Below are 23149 nucleotides of genomic sequence, written 5' to 3'. Positions count from 1 at the left end.
GGAGATATGGCTTAGTGGTTAAGTGCTTGCCTGTGAAGCCTAAGGACCCTGGGTTGAGGCTCAATTCCCCAGGACTCAAGTTAGCCAGATGCACAAGGGGGTGCATGCATGTGGAGTTCATTTGCAATGGCTGGAATCTCTGGCGTGCCTATTCTCTCCCCCCCCCCCCCCGCCTCATTTAAAATAAAACTGGATTTGGGGGGCTGGAGTGATGTCTCAGTGGTTGACACTTGCCTGAGAAGACTAAGGACCCAGGTTTGATTCCCCAGTACCCGTGTAATCCAGATGCACAGGTGGCACACGTGTCAAGTTCATTTGCAGAAGCTTGAGGCCCTGCCATGCCCATTCTCTCGCTGTTTCATACATAATCTATATGTAAAGCCAACTGGTGGGTTTTATCCTGCCCCACCATTGCCCTCTACTCTCCAGGTAGCTTGATACTATGGTTTCCCCAAGGTGTTATTTTTACTAATGAAAGCCCAAATGCCATTTCTTCTGACCATGGCTTTTTTAAACGTCTTAACTATTTGTTATGGACACATGTCTTTTGGGGGGGGGAATCTCACACTATAATTCAGGTTGGCTCTAAATAGCAATCCTCCTGTCTCAGCCTTCTGAGTGCTGGGATTACAGGTGTGCCTGACTTGTCTCTGGGTTTTTAAAGTGCTATTTAAAGTTCCTGATTCCCTTCCTTCTAACTAGGAGGCAAGAGAATCAAGTTTCTTTTTGTTTGTTTGTTTTTGTGTGTTTGTGTTTTAGAGGTAGGGTCTCGCTGTGGCCAAGGCTAATGGCCAGTGTGGGTTGGTATCTTGGGAAGTCTGCCAGCTAACCTTGGGAAACGTGCCCCACCCCCACTTGTGCAGACATTACTCAGGCTGCCTAAGGTCTCAAGGGAGGTCAGTGAACACTGAGGCTTGGTGGAGGGTTGTATGGTAGCTCAATTGGATGACACAAAAATCAGAAGCCAATGAAATCATCCTATCATAAGATCAGATTTATTAGAACTGTGTTAGTGACAAGGTGGTGCTGAAGAACCCAGTGGCAGGCAGGCTTTAGTGCGGGTGACCTCCGTCCAGTGTCTCATACTGGCTTAGTTTCCCAGTGGAATGGGATGGGGGGCACCAGCAGTCACTGGCTGGCCTGTTTGTGCTGCAGCCCCTCCCTCTGTGCTAACCCTCTATTGTAGGTGCTTTCTTGACTTGCCCAACACAAAACTGGACAAAACGGTCATCCATTATTTACGCCTTTATCTAGTCTCACATTCTGCCTTTTGTCGTACTCTAGCGTGAGGCAGAAGTGTATCAGGTTCTCAGAAGGATCTCAAGAGGTGTCCTCAGGTTTGAGCCAGTTTGCGTTTGGGGCTAGACATGTCATGTCGGGTTCAGGTGGAGGGCAGGCACTTGCCTATGCCTCTGTTCTTGATGCCCACGAACCCTGATGTTTGCAGTTGCCCCGGATCAATTGTCTTTCCTTTCAGTCACCGCCTCTTGTTGGGAGTGTTGTGCTCTCTTAAATCCAGCCCGTCTGCTTTCCCTTAGCCCAGGTAGAGATGTGTGCGTTTCAGACCCAGAGTGTTCTCACAGGAGCCAATGGACAAAATGGTCCTGCATTAAACAGATTTTCATGATGGTCACGGGTCTGTCTCAGTACCTTCTGTTGGGAAGCAGAGGGTCAAAAGGGGTGAAGCCTCCTCCAGAGGTTGAATGAATGGTTGAGTTTTGTCACTTGGGAAGAGCCATCAAGAGGCAAAGCTTGTGGGGTCAGCGCTGGTACAGCCAAAGAATGCCAGCCTCGTGGAGGTCCCTCCACAGCGCGGCTTCCAGCAGCAGATCGTGGTTTGCATAGAAGATCAGAGGCTTCTTCTCTCTTTCGAAATAGTGGTCCGAGTATTTCCGGAAGTTGCTTGTGATGAATCCATAGGCGCTGACCTGCATGAGAACCATTGCTGAGTTAATATTTACTGTGTGTCTCTAAAGCATAGACTGACTTGAATTAGAAAGTGACACCTGCCCACAAGCAGGAGCCTCTGAGAAGAAGGAAGATACAGGTTAAGCCCACAGCCCTCTCAGGCATTGCTTTTTCTTCACGTTCCCTCAAGCCAGCCTTATGGCCTTGGATAAGTCCTCTCCTTGTTGGACTTGGGAAGTATGGGCCGAGCTGGGTTTGGAACTTTGGTGTGACTGGGACACCATGGCTTTCAAATTGAGGGATGGAGGCTACCAGATTCATTCTGTCAAGAGAGTCTTACATTAGAACAGGGAAAGTGTGTAGATAGGGCTAGGATGGCAGCATTTGGCCTCCAGCCCTGGTGCGGTTCTGGGGGTTAAACCCAGTCTCATGGATGCTCGGCAAGTGAGCTACTGGCCTGTCTTTGAAGATGACTACTCAACTTCCACAGCTCACACGGCCGACATCCTGCTGGAACGCCTTATCCCAATCTCAAAGTGTTTGCATGTGGAAGGCTAAACCTGCTGCCCCATGCCAGCTGTAGGATGTTGGTACCCAGGTAAAAACAAGAGCAATTTGATCATTTTTGTCTTATATAACCACATTGAAAGTGAAGGTGGCCTTTTTTCCCAGCACTCAGGAGACAGAAGTAGGAGGATTGTCATGAGTTCGAGGGCAGCGTGGAACTACAGTGAATTCCAGGTCTGTCTGAGCTACAGTGAGATCCCACCATGGAAAAAAGAAACAAGTGAGCGTGGGAAGCCACAGGGCCAGGCTGGCTCAAGACCCATCCTTTGAGGACCTTGGGTGGAAGTGGACGAGGTGTGGCACTCCTTCCTCTGGGGAATCTGCTGGCCTGTGCAGCAGAGCCCGAGTCCCAACCTCTGTGGGGCACACTGCATTCTCATACCGCGTGTGCCGCCCCGGGCTCCTGAAGAAGACCTTACCTGGTCACAGGTGTGCAGAGCAGTCAGCAGCATGAGGGCTCCAGTACTAGGCATATAGACGTCTCCAAAAGGCATATTAATCAACTTGGATTTCAAAAACCTGGAAGCAGAGAGAAGCCTGAGGAAGATTCCCATGTGGAGCACCAGTGAGGGTTTCTAAGCAACCCATTCAAACACAGTGAATTCCAGGTCCGCCTGAGCTCGAGCGAGACCCTGCCTCGAAAAACCACACGCGCGCGCACGCGCGCGCGCACACACACACACACACACGAGATAGCTCTTAGTACAATGCCCAGCATGTGGCACTCAGTCCAGGAATGCTGCGTAGAGTAAACGATGGGGATGCCAGCGAGGGGTGAAGAAGGAAAGGAAAGGGTGCTGGTCTCCCTGCCTCCCACCCATCCCCATCCTCCATACCTCTCTGTCAGGTAGCTGATGAAGTCTGGATGCAGGAGCTTGAATTTACTGGCAGAGGCTTCTGGTCCAAAATAGATGGGAGGCCTAGGACCCACGGAAGAAGTGGACAGAGCGTCCCGAGCTTTCATATTGGAAGGGGGAGAGGGAAGGGTAGGAATAAGTGCTGAAGTGCCTGGTGCGCTGGTAAGGCCGGGGCTGGGAGTAGAACCGGGAGAAGGGGGTGTAGAAGGTGGCCGGCAGCGATGACGGCACCACGTGTGGCTTCCCCTTCAACAGGACCTCGGTGGGTGGGGAGTACGAGAGGGAGGATGGGGGTGTGAACAGAGCAGGAGGTGTGGGAAAGGAGCAGGAAACATGGGGGTGATGAGGAGGCGGTGGTAGGAGGGGGAGGTAGAGGGAGTCAGGTGGCGGTGGTGGCTGAGGTTCCCGGGTATGACAAGGAAACGGACAGGGAAAACATCCGTTTTGAGGCAGGGGCGAGGTAGGGGGCTGGAAAAATGGGGGCTCCTTCAGGAAGCGGGGCACATAGGGAGTAATGTAGGATGGGATGTTTCGAATGGGCCCGATGTATAAGGCCGAGTTGGCAGGGCTGTGGGACGGGGACCTGGTCACAGGGTTCAGGGAAGTGTTTCGAGAGAGGGATTTTAATCCAGTCTGGGAGGGAGATTTAGAGGCAGGTGGAGTCGGGACTTGAGAAGACCCTCGAGGTACGTGCTGGACATGAGGGCTAGGGGACAGTGAGGAGGACCTGGACGAGTGCTGCGAGGGGGCTGGGGTGACCGTATGAGATGGCTGGCGGGAGGCGGATGGTCCCCGGGTGGGGGAAGGGGAAGGGGCTGAGCCTCCAGAGCTGGGTTGCGGCTGCTGGTTGGAAGGGTTTTCAGCATTGTTGGAACGGGATTGGGAAGGGGACTGGGTAGGGGATGGATTAGGGGTATGGGAGGGGGAGCTCATTGGTGTTGGGGAGGCTTATGTCCACCCGGTGTCTCTGAGGAGGATCCCCCAAGAGCCCAGTCCCCCGTGTCACAGAACCTTTCTTCAGTATGCATCACCAACAGCAACACCAGGGAACAATTGTTAGGTAATCATAGGGCGGGGGTGGAGCTCCCATCAGGGGCTGGGACACAGGACCGGGGCTGGATGTCAGCCTGGTTTCTGTGACTTAAACCATAGACACCACCTTAAAAGCTGCCTGCCTATTGAGGACATGTCCCCAGGGCCATGAGAGGACTGGTCATCTCGGTCACAGCAGTGGCATAGGTTTCTAAGCACCTGCTCGAGGGACAAGACACTGAGAAGGCAGGGGCAGGTTCAGGCCAGGGCCTGGACACGGATCAAGGAGCTGGGCTCAGGCCCACTGCACAGGAAGGTGGGGGAGAAGACAGAGCTCCCTTTGTTCCCCTCTCAGGACACTGAGCCTGGGGGGCTGGGCTCCTGGCTCCTGGGAGGTGGGGAGGATGCCTGCCCACCAGGATAGTGGCACAGATCTCCGTTTCCGGAGCACTATGCTGAGTGGCTGCCACCTGTGTGTCCTTGAACGGCTGACAGCTGGGCTGGTGCTGGACACAGTGGCCTTAAACTGAGGAGCCAGGCCTGCTCGCCTCATTCAGAAAAACTGCCTCTCAAGCAGGGCCATCAAGAGCACAACTCCAGCTGGGCGTGGTGGCGCACGCCTTGAATCCCAGCACTTGGGAGGCCGAGGTAGGAGGATTACTGTGAGTTGGAGACCAGCCTGAGATTATCTAATGGATTCCAGGTCAGCCTGCCCTACCTCGAAAAACAAACAAAAAAAAGCCTCTCCAGTGCTGTATTACGTTGAATAAATAGTACGGCTTGCTGTTATTTATTTATTTTTTGGTGTTGGTGTAGGGGTTCTCATTTCCCTTCACTCAACTTCTCTATCCTGCTACAGGACCTGGGAGCAAGGGGAGACAGGACCCATGTCACCCACACCCCCCACAGCCTGGCACGCCACCACCCAGCTGCTCACCTGTCTCCTTTATCTGGGCCCTCGGGGACAGGCGTTCCCAGAATGGCAGATCTCAGCATCAGATATTCACGGATGCTCGAGGGGATGAAGATGTAGCGCAGGTCCTGTCAGGGTGTCAGACAAAGCCACGTTTAGCTCCTGACCAGAGATGGCAACCCTCCACTCAAGACGATGAATGTCTCCTTATGGGGCTTCGTCCCCACATGGATGTACTGTAGAGATTCAAAGTAACCTCATTATAAGAGGTGAAGCCTGATTAGTCTCCTTAAGTATAGCCTGCACTTAAAAAAAAACTGGGCTGGAGAGATGGCTTAGCGATTAAGTGCTTGCCTGTGAAGCCCAAGGACCCTGGGTTGAGGCTCGATTCCTCAGGACCCACATTAACCATATACACAAGGGGGCGCATACGTCTGGAGTTCATTTGCAGTGGCTGGAAGCCCTGGCATGCCCATTCTCTCTCTCTCTCTCACACACACACTCTCCTCCTGTCTGTCACTCTTAAATAAATAAATTAAAAAATTAAAAAAAATTATTTGACACACAAAGAGAGAAGCAGATAGAGAATGGGCGTGTCAGGGCTTCTAGCCACTGCAGACGAACTCCAGATGCATGCACCACCATGTGCGTCTGGCTTACATGGTACCTGGAGAACCGAACTTGGGTCCTTAGGCTTTGCAGGCATGCGCCTTAACTGCTAAGCCACTTCTCCAGCCCCTAAAATAGATTCTTTCTAATACGTAGAGGAAATGAATAGCTAGATCTGGTGGCGCACGCCTTTAATCTCAGCAGTCGGGAGGCAGAGGTGGGAGGATCGCCGTGAGTTCGAGGCCACCCTGAGACTACAGAGTGAATTCCAGGTCAGCCTGGGCTAGAGCGAGACCCTACCTCGAGAAACAAAAACAAAATCAGTTACAGGGCTGGAGAGATGGGTCAGTGGGTACAAAAAGCACTTGCTGTTCAATGCGCGATTGATGCGTGATGGCCTGAGTTCAACCCCCAGCACCCACGTAAAGCTGGACATGGTAGTGCAGGTCTGTAACCCCAACACACCTACAGGAAGGTGGGAAGCAGAGACAGGAGCATCCCTGGAAGCTCGTGGCCAAGGAGCCTCGCATATGTGTGGTGAACAGAGACCCTGTCTCCAACAGAATGGAAGGTGAAGACCGACATCCGAGGTTGTTCTCTGACCTCCACCTGGGTACATACGTGTGCCTGCACACTCATACACATGCACACAACACAGATTATTGATAAAAAAAAATCATCAATTGCAGGTGCAGGTGATAGCATTTGACTATTGAAGGTCATGTTATTATTATTATGTTTTTTATTATTATTATTGTTTTGTTTTTTCGAGAAAGGGTCTCACTGATCTGGAATTCACTATGCAGTCTCAGGGTGGCCTTGAACTCATGGCGACCCTCCCACCTCTGCCTCCCGAGCACTGGGACTAAAGGCGTGCACCATCACGCCCAGCTGAAGGTTTGTTGAAGGAGCTGTCTTGACTTTCTTGCTCTCTCTGGGCCATAGTGTCAATTAAGTTAGCTGTCATGTCATGAGGACTCTAGACCGGCAAGGGACCATGAAAACACTTGCCCCACTCCAACCTTCAGAGGACAGCAGCCCACTGCCTGACAGAGCCTAGATCAGCTCAGTTGCTAAGCCATTCCCAAATTCCCGACCCACTGACATGATGTGTTAATACAGCCTTGTCATTTAAACTGTAGGAGTCCCTTGTTACAGAACAGTAGAATTCCCGGCTTCTGCTCCCTCCACTCCCGGTACTGAGGCCGTGGCCGACACAAAGAGCGCCCCATTTTGTTCTAGCCCAAAGTAAGCAAAGTTCTGCCGTGGAGGAATCAGTGCACAGACACAGCGGAGGCATTCATGAATGCCCTCGCCAAAGGAAGAAACTTCTAGAAACCTGGCCCAAGCTCCTCTAGCATCATTGGATCCCTTTCCTGACATCTCCCTCACCCTGCATGTGGTGCTCTGAGCAGGTGAATGCAGAAAGAGTGGAGCGGTGGTGAGTGTGGTGGGAATAACCTAGAGCAGTGGCTCCCACCGTGGCTCGTACGCTCAGCTAGTGATGACCCGGATGCACGCCTCCGTCTCTGAACTTTAGTTTTCTACACAAGGCTGTTGTGGAAATTCAAGAGGTTACATCTCTCTCTCTGTCTCTCTTTGTGGGATGATCAGTGTGGGGAAATGGAAACTTTTTTTTTTTTTTTGAGGTAGGGTCTCACTCTAGCCCAGGCTGACCTGGAACTCACTCTGTAAATCCCAGGCTGGCCTCGAACTCACAGCTATCCTCCTACCTCTGTTTCTCGAGTGCTGGGATTAAAAGTGTGCACTACCATGCCTAGCAGCAGAAACCTCTTCAGTGCTATGATACAGGGAGGGTCTCAATTTTGATTGGTCTAGCTGAGTGATCTTTGATACATCCCCACACCTGTCGGCATCTGAACTTTGCCGTCTGGAAATGGGTGATGTGACCTCATACAGGGCTGCTGTGACAGCTGAGCACCATGCTGTGGGCAGAGGAGGACTCAGTAAATGTCATCGCCCTGTGCCTGCATTTGAACCCTGGTCTACATCTGACTTAGGAATATAAGGGTACCAAGATTCGGTCTCCTTCCCAGTAAAGTCATAGGTTCACATTATGGTGGTTTGAATGTGAAATGCCTCTCCTAGCCTCGTGTGTTTGTGATGAAGCTCCACACTCAACCCCCAGCTGACAGAGGCTGCGGGGTGAAGCCTGGTGGAGGTGTGTCACCTGTGTGCGGGGGGACCTTGAGGTTTATTAGTCCATTCCTTCTGCATGTTCACTAGCTAGCTCACTATTTAAAGAGAGATCGAGGCAGAGAGAGAGAATGGGCGCGCTAGGGCCTCCAGCCACCGCACACAAATTCCAGATGCACGAGCCACATTCGGCATTTGGTTTCTGCAGGTACTGGGCAATCGAACCTGGGTCCTTAGGCTTCATAGGCAAGTGCCTCAACCGCTGAGACATCACCCCAGCCTGCTAGCTCACTCTTGCTGCTACCTCCAAGCGGATGTGGCACGACGTGGTGCCCAGCCTCTGCTCTGCCATGCTTTCCCTGCTGCCACAAAACTTCTCCCTCAGGACCGTAAGCCGAAATAAACACTTTCTTCCATATGCTGGCTTTGGCCAGGTGTTTTGTCTCACCCACGGAATCTGTTAAATGCCCGGCACATTATCACTATCTAGAGACTATCAGCCATACACATTCCATGCTCCAGAAGGGGTCTGAGCCACCGAAAGATATGAGGAGTCCCCGTCAGATCCACCTTCACCCTTAATGGCTTTGTCTCCATCCACTGGTTAGGGGGGTTCTGAGAGTCCTAAGCCCCCAAGTCCTAAGGAGCCCCCAAAATACGTCGCCCATCACTGAGCTCAGTGGGGCGCTCATTGAACGTCTCACCTGTCCTTGAGGCACAGAGGTGAAGCCCAGGTGCTTGTAGGAGATGAGGGAGTTCTTCATTGTGTTCACAGTGAAACCGTAGAAGGAGGTCTTGGTGCCCACATCACGCTCGAAGCCTTTAATCACCGCTCCATTGAGTCTACCCAGACCGAAGCCCCTCAGGATCTTTGTGGCTACACCATGCTGCCGGCCACACCCGGGCTCAGCCTCATCTCACCTCTCCTCTGTTTGCTCCCCGCCCTCTGCCCACAGGAGCCCCATGCCCGCCCTCAAGGCTCACCTTCTGAATGGGTAGATGTGGCTCAGGGGACCCCCCCCTGGGCCCCCTCACACCTTCTGAATGGGTAGATGTGGCTCAGGGGACCCCCCTGGGCCCCCTCACACCTTCTGAATGGGTAGATGTGGCTCAGGGGACCCCCCCTGGGCCCCCTCACACCTTCTGAATGGGTAGATGTGGCTCAGGGGACCCCCCTGGGCCCCCTCACACCTTCTGAATGGGTAGATGTGGCTCAGGGGACCCCCCTGGGCCCCCTCACACCTTCTGAATGGGTAGATGTGGCTCAGGGGACCCCCCTGGGCCCCCTCACACCTTCTGAATGGGTAGATGTGGCTCAGGGGACCCCCCTGGGCCCCCTCACACCTTCTGAATGGGTAGATATGGCCCTGGGGATCCCCTGGGCTCCCCCACACTGAGCATCTGTCTTCAGGGTTGGCAGAGTCTAGGTCCAGGTCAGTCCAATCTCATGACAACTGTTCAGACGCCTCAGGTTGGCACTCACTGCCTTGGCCTCAAGGAAGATGCTCCTCAGGACTGCCTGGACAGAGCTCTCTACCCCCTCCCCAGCCGACACCCTCATACCTGAACACATAGTCATGGGCATCTATTTTCGGCCCTTGACCGGACCCGTTCAGGATGCCTCCGTTACCCACCACGGCGCACCGGACACAGCTTGGAGCAGGCTTCCTGGAGGTGGCAAAGAGCTTAGCACTCTCGGAGCTATTCAGAAGGCTCAGGGTGGAGACTATGGCTGTGGATGAGGACAAGGGGGATCCTGGTACCCCACCTTGGTAGAGACCTGCCCCCAGCCCTCCCCAAGATATACAGAGAAGGGGAGAATGGAGGTCAGTAGGTGGTGTGGGGGGGGGACAGACACTTGAGAAGAGGCCTGAGGAAGGGCCTCATGTGGGCCTCCGGTGGTCTAGAGAACTGGAAGAACCAGTCTCTCCAAGACCACACATTCTGAAAGAGAAGAAAGAAATCAAGGCTTGAAGTGGGCCTGGTTTATGAAACAGCTGACGTGATGGCACTGTCCAGGCCCTTTGACCTCTAATTTCAGCCACCATTGATGGAACACCGGACAGTTTTACACCATAGGTACCCCGGATGGTGAGAGCTGCTAGGCAGGGGCGCTCCAGTTCATTCCCTGAGCCTTGGGTACTTGGATAAAGGAGGAGGAAGAGGCAGGAGTCACACAGCTGAGGGGCTCTGGGAGGAGGCGCTCAGGAGGCCTCCCATCACCAGCGCTATGAGGGGGGCCATGGCGGGTTCCCCAGAGCTGACGGTGGGAAGAAGGGGCTGGCTAGGCAGAGGTGTACGCGTGTGGGGGTGGAAGAGGCAACTGCAGGGGAAAAGTACCTTCACGGGGGAGGCCCCACCAGCCATAGGGGACTTTGTGCTGGCTCAGATTGTCCCAGAGCTCTGGGGTGAAAAGGCCTCCCCACAGTAGCACTGGAATGGAGAGGTCAAACAGGCCCCGGAAGCGGTGATTCCTCCCAATGGCCAGATACAGGGGGTGTTGGCAACGCGGGGTCTGTGGGAGAGATGAGAGGCCGGTTAGGTGGGGGTCTAGGAAGGGACTTCGCACGAGCTTGAAGATCTCACAGGAGGGTTGAGAGGTGACTGGCCTTTCCCCCCGGCCAGACTACAGCCACCACTCCACCCCCAGATCTGCTGGCTGGGGTGGCTTGTGGTCCAGCAGTTTGGGGGAGTCAAGGTTTCTGGATTTAGCCTGACTACCCCTTCCTGTCCCAGATGCCAGATGTCCATGTGTGGAGACACCTGGTTTCATCCCCCCTTCACCTCACACTTGGGCCAAGCTTGGGCACTTTCCAACGAGTGGGTATGGCCTGCCCCTTCAGTGGAAGAGTTCCGGCATAAGTTTTAGAATCCATCAGCCTGGATCCAAACCCTAAGTTTGGCAGTTGTCTCTGTAAGATGTCTAGAGGAGAGCTACTTGAAAATTTATAGTAATGTCTTCCCTTAATTGTCTACATTCAACCGACTGAGCATCCACCCAACATTCATGCCTATCAAGGACCTTAAAATGTGACTGATTCTTAAGGACATGACATGTCATCCAAAAGCCTTTGTCTCAAGCTGGTGGATTGAATTGTTATTCCAATTATTGAGGGGCATTATTTGCTCAATGATTCACCCATAGGTAGGTTAATAATTTGATGACATTCTTGTGAGGTGGTAGAAACTTCTGGAGACAAGGCCTAGCTGGAAGACACTGGTCACTGACGACACATTCTTGGGTGGAGTATCTTTTCTTTTAAGGCACTTTTTATTCACTTATTTATTTACTGCTTGTGTGTTTATGTATATGTGGTATGCATGCATGTATGCGTGGGTTTTCATATGCATGTGGGCACCTGTGTGGGTGTGAATGTATGGAGGCCAGAGGACAACGTCAGGTGTCACCCTCATGTATTCTGTCCAACTCTTCGTGAGACAGGCTCTCTCGCTGGCCCAAAACTCATGGATTAGGCTAGACTGGCCAGTCAGGGAGCTCCAGGGATCCACCTGTCTCTGCTTCCCTGGAACTACAGGCACGTGGTGCCACACCTGGCATTCATGTGCATTCTGGGGATTAAATTCAGGTCCTGGTGCTTGCAAGGCCAACACTTTATGCCCTTGGGTGCCTTATCTTGTCCTAGTGCCCCTCCTTGTCCTTCTACTGCCATGTTATGAATTATTATTGTACCACCTGCTTCCTCCCATGGTGCTCTACCTTACCTCAGATACAATGGGTCTAAGTGACTGTGGACTGAAATTGTTTCCTAAGGTATTTTTTCATAGCAACAGGTTAGAAAAACCAGTGCAGTGAATTTATTTGGAAATAGGTATTGGCATATGTAGTTAGAATGAGGTAATGTGGCCCTAGGTTGGCCCTAAATCCAATGACTAGTCTTATAAAAATGAAGGCTGGGCTGGAGAAGATGGCTTAGCGGTTAAGGCGTTTGCCTGCAAAGCCAAAGGACCCCGGATCGATTCACCAGGACCCACAGAAGCCATAGGCACAAGGTGGCGCACACATCTGGAGTTCGTTTGCAGTGGCTGGAGGCCCCAGTGCACCTATTTTCTCTCTCTCTCAAATAAATAAATAGTCTGTGCACTGAACGAGATTGGAGTCACGAAGTTACAAACCAAAGTGTGTCTGAAACCAGTAGAAGCTAGGAAGAGTTAAGAGGGGCGTTCTTAGAGCTTTCAGGGGGAGCGTGGCCCTGGCAACAGTGGGGTTTTGGACTTCTGGTTTTCAGAACCATCGGAAAATCTAGTCTGGGGTCCTTTTGTTTCAGCAACCACAGGAAATGAAGGTGGCATCTCTTGTGCTCAGAGCCCTTGAGGAAAAGTGAGGATCTCAATAGCCCCCAACGTAATCTAGTGCCTCCCACAAGGTTGGTTCTCAAACAGCCTGGGCTTGGGTAGGGCTCTATTACTTTTGAGAAAGGCTCTTTGTAAAGCTGTTGGTGTGATCAAAGGACACAGCATGAAGTCACTGTATAGTCATCTCTGCGATAATGCAACATACAAGTGTCCCACACTGCAAAAACTATGTGCTCCAAACCACAGGGCTTAAGACTGGATGAGTGGTATAACTCCAAGAACGCCGCCAGGGATGCATGAAACCAATTAGGGGCGGAGGCATGTGCATGGCTAAAGGAAGCAGAACTTCTGCCTGAACCGTGGCCCTTTCCCCTGAGAAGAGCTCTAGGTTGGCTTGTAGAAATTGGTCTCTAAAGGACAGTGGCCTGTGAGTTATGGGGAAATGGTGGAGTGGGTGGGGAGCTGACAGAGGTCTCACTTTGAGTGTGTGCACCTTTCGCATGATCCTAGCGATTCAGCTCAGCTGAGTGGGGTTTTCTGCATCCACCTAATGCTCACAAATGAGCAAATGTGAAGTTTGTGTGATGCTTAAATCATTGCTCAGCAGTTAAGGCGCTTGCCTGCAAAGTCTAAGGCCCCAGGTTTGATCCCCCAGGACCCATATAAAGCCAGGTGCCCAAGGTATCACATGCGTCTGGAGTTCATTTGCAGTGGTTAGAGGTGTGCCCTGGCACACCTCCCCGGTACACGGGTACTGGGGAATCAAGCCTAGCCAGGCAGGCTTTCAAGCAAGTGCCTTTAACCATGGACTCATCTCCCCAGAACTATTTCCCGGCAAGTTATCACTGATAAAACCAGCAGAGTTATACGTGGAGCTGTGATGGTTGACGGTGATAGGCAACTTGACAGAACCCAGCATCACGAGTGGGGAAGTATCTTGATTCTTAGCCTCCACTCAGGTCTGTGAGGGATTATCCTGATTAGGTCAATTGAAGTGGGAAGACCCACCTTAACTACAGGCACCATTCCTTGGGCTGTGTGTCGGGGGGGAGAGTCTTGGACTGTATAAAAAGGAGAGAACAGGCTGAAGAGATGGCTCAGTGGTTAAAGGTGCTTTTTGAGCCAGGCGTGGTGGCGCACGCCTTTTATCCCAGCACTCGGGAGGCGGAGGTAGGAGGATCACTGTGAGTTCGAGGCCACCCTGAGACTACAGAGTGAATTCCAGGTCAGCCTGAGCTAAAGTGAGACCCTACCTCAGCGGGGGTGGGGGTGCTTTCTGGCCAAACAGCAACGTTCATCACTCTCTGCTCCCTCATTGTGCACTGAATGTGATCAGCTGTTTCAGGTTCTTGTTGCTGTACCTTCCCCAGTGTAATGGACTGGAACCTGGAACACATCCTTAAACTGATTTTTGTTAGGTATTTTTACTTGTCATTTAATTTTATTTTAGAGACAGAGAGAGAGAAAGGGAGAAAGAGAATTGGTGCCCCAGGGCCTCAGCTAGTGCAATAGAACTCCAGATGCTTGCGCCACCTAGTGGGCATGTGCAACCTTGCGCTTGCCTCACCTTTGTGCATCTGGCTTATGTGGGATCTGGAGAGTTGAACATGGGTCCTTAGGCTTCACAGGCAAGCGCCTTAACTGCTAAGCCAGCCAGCTCTCCAGCCCTTTGTTAGGTATTTTGTCTCAGCAATGAAAAGGTAACTAATACAGGAATTTTACAACTGGACCCTGATCTGCAAGGGGGTACCTGACTTCATAATTACCCTAAGATAAGCCAGGTACCTTCCAGTGAGGATGAAGTCCCTTTTGCTCAAAACCCTCTTTCTGGCCCAAGTCGTGGTGATGCAACTGATTTACTGCTGCTCAGGACCACGTTTCCATCACTAAGTGCCCCCAGTAATCTGTATGCCCCTAGATCTGTCTAACACTCCTTCAGTCCCATAGCACCTACATTAGGATCCAGTTGTTCTGAACACCTTGATACATGCATCCAAAAACCACCACGATGCTCTACTCTAAGCCAGGTGGGGATATATGCCAATGAGCTCCAAGCAGCTCCAGGTAGAAGAAAACTTCGGGAAACTGAGACGGCACAATCCAAGTACTTGAGACGCTTGAGGCTTCTCTTCAGCCTGCTGGCCAAGTGCGTCTGTGCTCTGTCTCTGAACATCTTGACTGCCACTAACCCTTGCACGCAGTGAAATCTTTTCTCCCCAAGCTCTGAGACCTCAGTCAATGTATCCCAGTTCAGTCTCTTAGATACTGAAGACAATTTTTTTTTTTTTCTTTTTTGAGGTAGGGTCTCACTCTGGCCCAGGCTGACCTGGAATTCACTATGTAGTCTCAGGGTGGCCTTGAACTCATGGTGATCCTCGCGCCTCTGCCTCCCAAGTGCTGGAATTAAAGGTGTGTGCCACCACACCCAGCCAACTTTTGTTTTTTGTTTTTGTTTTTTCGAGGTAAGGTCTCACTCTAGCCCAGGCTGACCTGGATCCTCCTACCTTGGTCTCTTGGGTGCTGGGATTAAAGGCATGCACAATCATGCCTGGCCTGAAGACTTTGCTTGTTATTTTATTCACTTTTTAATTATTATTTTATTTTTAAAATATTTTATTTTTACCTACTTGAGAGAGGGAAAGAGGCACAGTGAGAAAGAGAGAGACAAAGAGACAGAGAGAATGGGCATGCCAGGGCCTCCAATCACTGCAAATGAACTCCAGATGCATGCACCACCTTGTGCATCTGGCTTATGTGGGTCCTGAGGAATCAAACCATGGTCTTTGGCTTTGCAGGCAAGTGCTTTAACTGCTAAGCCATCTCTCTAGCCCCATTATTTTATTTTTGAGAGACAGAAACAGAGGGAAAAAAAAGAGGTGGGGATGGGGGAGAATGGGCATGTCAGGGCCTTTCAGTGGCTGTGAACAAACTCCAGATGTGTGCGCCCCCTTGTGCACATGTGCAACATTGCATGCTTGTGTCTGGCTGCCTGAGACCTGGAGATTTGAACAAATGTTCTTAGGCTTTGCAGGCAAGCGCCTTAACAGCTAAGCCACCTTTCTAGCTCTGAAGACATTTTTTTTGTTTTGTTTTTTGTTTTTTTGAGGTAGGTCTCACTCTATGGCAGGCTGACCTGGAATTCACTATGTAGTCTCAGGGTAGCCTTGAACTTGCAACGATCCTCCTACCTCTGCTGGGATTAAAGGCGTGTGCCACCATGCCCGGCTTAAAAACCACCTTACACAGGCCTTTAAGCCCAGCACTCAGGAGGCTGAGGAAGGAGGATCGCTGTGAGTTCAAGGCCACCCTGAGACTACATAGTAAATTCCAGGTCAGCCTGGGCCAGAACGAAACCCTACCTCAAACAAACAAAACAAAGATTCCCAAGAACTTGGCTATTCCCTGGAGATGTACCCTTCTCCATCCTTCTCTGCTCCTGGGGCAGGATAGCCTAATAGTGGGGTCTGAGGCGCTCAGAGGGGCTGTCTGCTCAGCTTTGAGTTCATTAGCGCAGGCGGCTCAGTCTTAGCAGTGCCCTCGGAATGTTTTGGTTTATTTCCCTTCCCCTCCTCTTCATTTGCTTGAAGATGCCCAAACTGCCCTAGAGTGGTTGGTCACTCACTGTACCTTTCTGGTCCCAGAATTCGATGCCTTGGTTGGAAAGAATGCTTGAGTTGATGGGATGTTCCTGGGGAAGGAAGGCAGAAGTAAATCAGGGGCCCTGTCAGTGGGTCTGACCACCCAATGCCCCCTTCAGAACTTCTTCTGGACTGATGTACTCAGCTCTGGGGCTGACAAAGTGTCACAGTCCCAAAGGTGTTCATTTCATTCTCTTTTGAGGTAGGGTCTCAGTCTAGCTCAGGTTGACCTGAATTCACTCTGTATTCTCAGGGTGGCCTCAAAATCTCAGCGATCCTCCTACATCTGCCTCCCAAGTGCTGGGATTAAAAGTTGTGCCACCAAGCCGGGCGTGGTGGCGCATGCCTTTAATCCCAGCACTCGTGAGGCAGAAGTAGGAGGATCGCTGTGAGTTCAAGGCCACCCTGAGACTCCATAGTGAACTCCAGGTCAGCCTGGGCTAGAGTGAGACCCTACCTCGAAAAACAAAAAACAAAAAACAAAAAACAAAAGTTGTGCCACCACACCTGGCTGAGTTCATTCTTTTGATCGCTTCTACACTTGTTCTTTCTTCTTTCTTTCTTTCTTTCTTTCTTTCTTTCTTTCTTTCTTTCTTTCTTTCTTTCTTTCTTTTTTTTCAAGGTAGAGTGTCACTCTGACCCAGGCTGACCTGGAATTCACTATGGAGTCTCAGGCTGGCCTCGAACTCATGGTGATCCTCCTACCTCTGCCTCTCCAGTGCTGGGATTAAAGGCATGCGCCACCACGCCCGGCAGCCCACACTTATTCTTGCCTACTATTTCCACCCACCCCCATTTTTCCCCAAGGTAGGGTCTCACTCCAGGGCAGGCTGACCTGGAATTCACTCTGTAAATCCAGAGATTTGCAGCCTCGTCTTGGTGAAGAGTCTGGGACAGCTTGTAAGACTGACTCTCGGTGTTTGCTTCTGGCCTCTTACTTGCCCCCTATCTGGTCTCAGGCAGTTACTGACTTTCTCAGAACCTCAGTATCTGTGTACAACAGCATTGCGTTCATGTGGCTGTTGGAAGGGGCCCAACAGAGTCTAGGTTATCCCAGTGAAAAGGGCCTTCTAAATGCCAGCGATTGTTGCCTAAAGAAGAAAGGCAAGGGCTCTTATGCCAGCCTCTTCACCAATGCCCCTTCTGGAGCGTGGGAAGGGTTACTCCCAGTTCCTAGGTGATGGGCAGAGTAGGATCCCAAGCCCATTCAGAAGGGTGGCCAGGCCACTCCTCTCCCTCGACATTATGCCAGCATCCTCAAGGGAGCAGGTGGGAGGACTTGAGACTGGCAGTTTACATGGGAAGCAAAGGGGTCTTTAGGCGCTGAGACAGCTGGGTGGCTCCGAAGCCAGTGGCCTGCCTGCTTTGGTTTCCCAGGTTTCCATAAGATGCTGGAGGGACATCCCAGAATGAGCTAGGGTGACCCTTCCCCTTCTTCCCTCCGCACCTGACAACCCACATGTCCATTCCCATAATCCTGTAGCTTCTCCCCATGAGCACAGACAGTCTGCACCCCTCTGAAGGGAAGCTAAGATGCTCTGGTTAGGCTAGGCTGCCCAGGAAAACCTAAGGAGCTTGGGAAGCATCCATGCCTGCCCCGCTCCCAGATTTTGTTCTGATAGAGTCCAACTCCAGCTCTCACCCTACCCACGCCACGTGACACTAATGTAGAGCAGGCTTTGGGAATCCCATGGAGGAGGTGCTGAAGGTGGCAGAGATAACAGGGAGAATTGCTGGGCTGCGGGGTGATGGTAACAGGGGACTCTCCTCCAGTTCAGTCTTGCTGCCCTGAATCACAACCTTTGACCCCAAGTCTGATATTAACTCAGCATCCCTGAGTTTTTTGACTTCTCCTAGGCCCTCCCTTTTCCTTTCAGGAATCTAAAGGCTTCCTGCTACCTGCCTGGGGTGCTGGAAGGGGGTGAGGAAGGGACTAGCCACACATGCCCCTCTGGGAAGACTTAACATCCTGAGAAGAAATATGTATAAAGGAATGCATTTAAAATTTTTTTGTTTTTATTTATTTATTTGAGAGCAACAGATAGAGAGAGAAAGGGGGGGGGAGAGAGAATGGGCGCGCCAGGGCTTCCAGCCACTGCAAACGAACTCCAGACGTGTGCGCCCCCTTGTGCATATGGCTAATGTGGGTCCAGGGGAATTGAGCCTCGAACTGGGGTCCTTAGGCTTCACAGGTAAGTGCTTAATCACTAAGCCATCTCTCCAACCCAAGGTATGGCTGGAGAGATGGCTTAGTGGTTAAGGCGTTTGCCTGCAAAGCCAAAGGATCCTGGTTCAATTCTCCAGGAACCATGTAAGTCAGATGCACAAGGGGGCGCATGCATCTGGAATTTGTTTGCAGTGGGTAGAGGCCCTGAACACCCATTCTCTCCCCCTCTCTCTTTGCATCTTTCTCTCTCTCAAATAAATAAATTAATTAAAATTAAAAACTAAATGTATTTGCCAGACATCACAGTGCACATGTGTAATCCCAGCATTTGGGAAGCAGAGGAAGGAGGACCAGGAGTTTAATGCTATCCTCAGCTACTTAGCCAATTTGAGGCCAGCCTGGGCTATGTGACGCCCTGTCTGAAAACAAACAAAAAAAAACTAGCTGTGCATGGTGGCCCACGCCTTTAGTCCTAACACTCAGGAAGCAGAGGTAGGAGGATCGCCATGAGTTCGAGGCCACCCTGACACTACATAGTAAATTCCATATCAGCATGGGCTATAGCGAGACCCTATATCGAAAAACAAAAACAAAAAAACTACAACAAGTCTCTTGCATGTGCAAAGCCCGCTATCCTGGGTTTGATTCCACAGTAGCCATGTAAAGACAGATGCACAAAGTAGTGTATGCATCTGGAATTCATTTGCAGTGGCAAGAGGCCCTGGTATGCCCATTCTTTCTCTGTCTTCCTCTCTTTCTGCTTGCAAATAAATAATATTTAAACAAAACAAAACAAATTAAATTAATTCAACGTAGAATATATCCTTACTAAATTCGGGCCCTAAAATATCTTTCCTTTTGAAAAACAATGTTGATAATGATGGTAGCTGACAGTTTCCTTCTCTCTTTGTCTTTGTGTATGTGTGTGTGTGTGTGTGTGTGTGTGTGTGTATGGGCCCACACACACATGGCACATGGGTGGAGGTCAGAGGATAACCTCAGGATGTTAGTCCACTCCTTCCACTACGAAACAGTCTCTCTTGGTTTATTAATTGATTTTTATTTTTATTGTGTTTTGTGAATTGTTGGCCTTCTGGATTCTCCCGACTCCACCTACTGTAGCAGGGGAGCACTGGGATCACAGGCACGCATGTTACTTGCATCCAGTGCTATGTAGGTTCTGGGGATCTGAACTCTGAACATTAGGCTGGCAGAAGCACTTATTTTTAAAAATATTTATTTTATTTTATTATTATTTATTTAGAGAGACACAGAGAGAGATTAATTGAACCTGGGTCCTTAAGCTTCACAGGCATGTGCCTTAATTGCTAAGCCATCTCTCCAGTCCTTATTTTTATTATTTTATTTTTGGGAGAGAGAGATGGGCGCACCAAGACCTTTCAGCCACTGTGAATGAACTCCAGATATGTACGCCCCGTGTGCGCATGTGCGACACTGCGCACCTGTGTCACTGCGCGTTTGGCTACACGGGCCTGGAGATTCAACCTGAGTTCGTAGGCTTCGCAGGCAAGCGCCTTAACTGCTTAGCCATCTCTCCAGCCCTGACACAAGCACTTTTAACTACCGATCCAACTCCCCAGCTCCCTACATTAAATACTTTTCAAAATTACTTATTTGCAAGGGGTGTGTGTCTGTGTGTGTGTGCGCGCGCACGCATGCACACGCGCCCACCAGGGGCTCTTGCTGCTGCAAACTCCCACTTTATGTGGGCTCTAGGAAATTGGACCTAGGCCATCAGGCTTTGCAAGCAAGAGCCTTTAGCCACTGAGCCATTCCCCCAGTACCCAGCCCCGGTTTTTTGTTTGTTTGTTGTTGTTTGTTTTCTTGTTTCCGAGGTGGAGTTTCACTCTTGCTCAGGCTGACCTGGATGGAGTTCACTATGTAGTCTCAGGGTGGCCTTGAACTCACACAAATCCTCCTACCTCTGCCTCCCGGGGATCAAAGGCATGCACCACCATACCCGGCTTGTTTTATTTATTTATTTTTGGCTTAACCCCAGTTTTTCTTCTTCTTCTTTTTTTTTTTTTCAAGGTAGGGTCTCACTCTGGCCCAGGCTGACCTGGAATTCACTATGGAGTCTCAGGGTGGCCTTGAACTCTCGGTGGTCCTCCGACCTCTGCCTCCCATGTGCTGGGATTAAAGGTGTGCACCACTGTAGCCGGTTTATTTTATTTATTTATTGTTATTTAACCCCAGTTGTTTTTAAACAAGTTTTCAGAATTTGACCCCCGAGTCCGTCACTGGATCCCCCTGTAAGGAGCACTAAGAGCTCCTGAGCCCCAGCTCTCGCCGCTCTTTCCACTTTGTTGGCAGGAAAGTCACAGCCTGCAGCCTCCCGTCCTGCTTATGGCTTCTCCCCTGGACTAAATACTCACTGCCTACAGCCAGGCTGAGTCCTGACCTGCCTCACACCGCTCCCTGCGCAGACATCACCAAGGAACAACTAGGAAATGGACAGGTTCTTGGAGCATACTGGATTTTGAGAAGAAAAAAAAAATCTTTTAAAAATGAAAAGCTTGGCTGGGTGTGGTGTGGTGGCATACGCCTTTAATCCCAGCACTTGGGGGGGGGGGCAGAGGTAGGAGGATCGCTGTGAATTCGAGGCCACCCTGAGTTTACTTAGTGAATTCCAGGTCAGTGGGCTAGAGTGAAACCCTACCTGAAAAAACCAAAACCAACCAAACAAACAAAACCAGCCCAAACCAAAGCAAAACAAAAAACCCAACCGAAAAGCTTTGTGGAGCTGTAACAGAGGTGTAACTAACCTCATATTTAAGCGTTTTAAAAAGATGTTTATTACTTAGATGCTGCCGCTCAGAGCACCCTTGCTGCTGGGAGGACTGGACCCAATCTCTTGCAAGCCTTTTTCATACGATTTCGCAACTGGGATGTGCCCTTTGACCTTTCCTCCGGACACTAGATCCTCAATTCGTTTTCAGCTCGCAGGGTCTGGGGTAAGCTTTGCTAAGGAGTGCGCTGGCGCAAACGCGCTTGGAAGGAACAGCTGGGCGCAGAGGCCTCCACACGGTGGCTGCCGAGGGTGTTCTGGCCCAGCCGAGGTAAGGCTTGGTTTACCAAAGCTAATAAAGCTAAAATAAATCCTCTGAGGATCCTTCAGTCACTGGGACCGTCTTCTCACGTTTCTCCTCGTGAGGCACAAATGTAAGAGAGATACCCAGGGCAAGCAAAATGGAGTGGAGGGCAGGAGCTGGGCCCAGGGGGCTCAGACGGACCGAGCGTAGCAGCTCGAGCCCCGGAATCCACCTCTTCACCGGGCCACGCCCAGTCAAAATACCCAGTTACGCAGACAGGCCCAGAGGAACGGGAGCCCGGAACCGGCCCGGCGAGCCTAGATCTAGGTGACCAGCCACAGCCGCCTGGAGATCTTGATAAAGATAGAAACCACGGGGGCCTTGGGTGCCTGCCTCACTCCCCCCCACCCCCGCCAAAAGTGGAATCCGAAAATAGATAAAATGTAACATTAAGAAGGAGAGTTCCCTACACAACTACTGGTGATCCAGCCTAATATTGACCAGTGTTTTCTAATCAGCCCCGATGGGGACTCAACCAAATATGTTGGGGTCACCCGTGCAGCGGTTTTGGGTCAGGCAAGGGAGAGCTCTGAGGACAAAGGGCAGCGGCTGTGTCCCAGGTGCCAGGCGCCGAGTGCCAGGCTGCGGGCGGAGCGCGCGGCCTCCCCGCGCCCGTGGGGTCCGCACTCCACAGCGCCTACCTGGTTCGAATCCCGGGCAAGGTGGGCAGCCCCAGCGCCGAGGAGTACAGGGCGAAGAGGATCCCGGAGCCGGCAGCCACGATCAGGAGCAGCAGCCGGAAGAACCAGCGGCGCGGGAGCTCCATGCAACCCCAGCCTTGGGGCGCGCTGTCCGCCGCCCTGCCCGCTGCTGTCCCGGGCGGAGGGGAGACGCCCGGGTGGTTCGGGCGGGACTCGCGGAGGTGGCCGCCCTGCCCCGTCCTGCCCTGCCCACTGCGTGCGGTCGTGACGCCTCGAGGCCCCGCAGCTCTCCCTGTGTCCCCGCCAGGCTGGCGGAGGTCGCCGCACCTTCGGAGCCTGGGCGTCTGGGTGCAGCCTCCGGGGCTTAGATTCTCGCGCCTCCCTCTGGGGCAACTCCTCTGCCTGCCCGGGGGACGTTGGCAGAGGTCACCTCAGCTGTTGCGTTCCAGCCAGAGCCCACAGCCTGATGCCCCCCCGGCCCGGAGTTGAGCAGGACGCTTTGCGCCGCACCGTCCAGGGCAGACGCGCGCCATCCGGCCAGCCAGGGCGCAGGGAGACATCGCCACCTGCTGCGCGGGTTAAGCACTGCGCGCTTGGGGACCCTGGCCCGTGCTTGAGTCCCCTCTTGAGGACCATGAGTGAGACCTGCTGGGTTAGGCCCTAAGGCTTCATGTACATGCTGAACTGCACAGGGGAACCGGTTCACCAAAAGATGGGAAGCATTCGCAGAAAAATGGATGGATCTGGAAAGGATTATACTAAGTGAGGTAACCCAGGCCCAGAAAGCCAAGCGCCACATGTTCTCCCTCATATGTGGATCCTAGCTACAGATGATTGGGCTTCTGCGTGAGAAGGAAAATACTTAGTAGCAGAGGCCAGTAAGTTAAAAAGGAGATATAAATGGAAGAGAAAGGAAGGGAGGAGGGTACTTAATAGGTTGGTATTTTATATATGTAAGTACAATGATTGAGACGGGGAGAGGATATGATGGAGAATGGAATTTCAAAGGGGAAAGTGGGTGGGAGAGGGAGGGTATTACCATGGGATTTTTTTTTTATAATCATGGAAAATGTTAATAAAAATTGGGAAAAAAAGATGGGAAGCGTCAGGAGCTGTTTGGGATGGGATGCACTGAGGGCGGGTGGGGGGGAGCTGAGGCTGGCATCCTTTACTTAGTGACTACACAGAAAAGTCAAATCCTTGGGCTGGAGAGATGGCTCAGCGGTTAAGGCA

At 51.6% G+C, this 23149-nt stretch overlaps 2 protein-coding genes across 2 annotated transcripts; both read right to left on the bottom strand.

Annotated features, from left to right (window-relative positions):
* Window positions 1-976: 976 nt before the first annotated feature.
* St6galnac2 (ST6 N-acetylgalactosaminide alpha-2,6-sialyltransferase 2) lies at window positions 977-22095 on the bottom strand. The gene is made up of 9 exons (XM_045158793.1): window positions 21917-22095; window positions 15985-16045; window positions 10384-10558; window positions 9607-9775; window positions 8748-8886; window positions 5302-5405; window positions 3312-3395; window positions 2895-2994; window positions 977-1928 (listed from the first exon to the last, which is right to left on the bottom strand). The coding sequence occupies exons 1-9, from the start codon at window positions 22039-22041 to the stop codon at window positions 1761-1763; spliced, it is 1125 nt and encodes a 374-aa protein (XP_045014728.1). The 5' UTR covers window positions 22042-22095; the 3' UTR covers window positions 977-1760.
* Window positions 3391-4280, bottom strand: LOC123463428 (extensin-like). Its single transcript, XM_045158794.1, has one exon. The coding sequence runs from the start codon at window positions 4263-4265 to the stop codon at window positions 3396-3398; it is 870 nt and encodes a 289-aa protein (XP_045014729.1). The 5' UTR covers window positions 4266-4280; the 3' UTR covers window positions 3391-3395.
* Window positions 22096-23149: the final 1054 nt, after the last annotated feature.

The sequence above is a fragment of the Jaculus jaculus genome, chromosome 9, assembly GCF_020740685.1.
Source record: "Jaculus jaculus isolate mJacJac1 chromosome 9, mJacJac1.mat.Y.cur, whole genome shotgun sequence".
Classification (NCBI taxonomy): Eukaryota; Metazoa; Chordata; class Mammalia; order Rodentia; family Dipodidae; genus Jaculus; species Jaculus jaculus.
Note: the sequence above shows the minus strand (reverse complement) of the source record. Positions and strands in the feature narration are given on the sequence as shown.

Excerpts from the sequence above, each read along its gene's own strand:
- LOC123463428 (XM_045158794.1), bottom strand. The coding sequence starts at position 4,265 with ATGAGCTCCCCCTCCCATACCCCTAATCCATCCCCTACCCAGTCCCCT.
- St6galnac2 (XM_045158793.1), bottom strand. The coding sequence starts at position 22,041 with ATGGAGCTCCCGCGCCGCTGGTTCTTCCGGCTGCTGCTCCTGATCGTG. Across the intron at positions 3,396-5,301 it reads GGCCCAGATAAAGGAGACAG|GCCTCCCATCTATTTTGGAC; the intron begins GTGAGCAGCTGG and ends CGTGGGTCCTAG. Across the intron at positions 2,995-3,311 it reads ATCAGCTACCTGACAGAGAG|GTTTTTGAAATCCAAGTTGA; the intron begins GTATGGAGGATG and ends CTCTGCTTCCAG.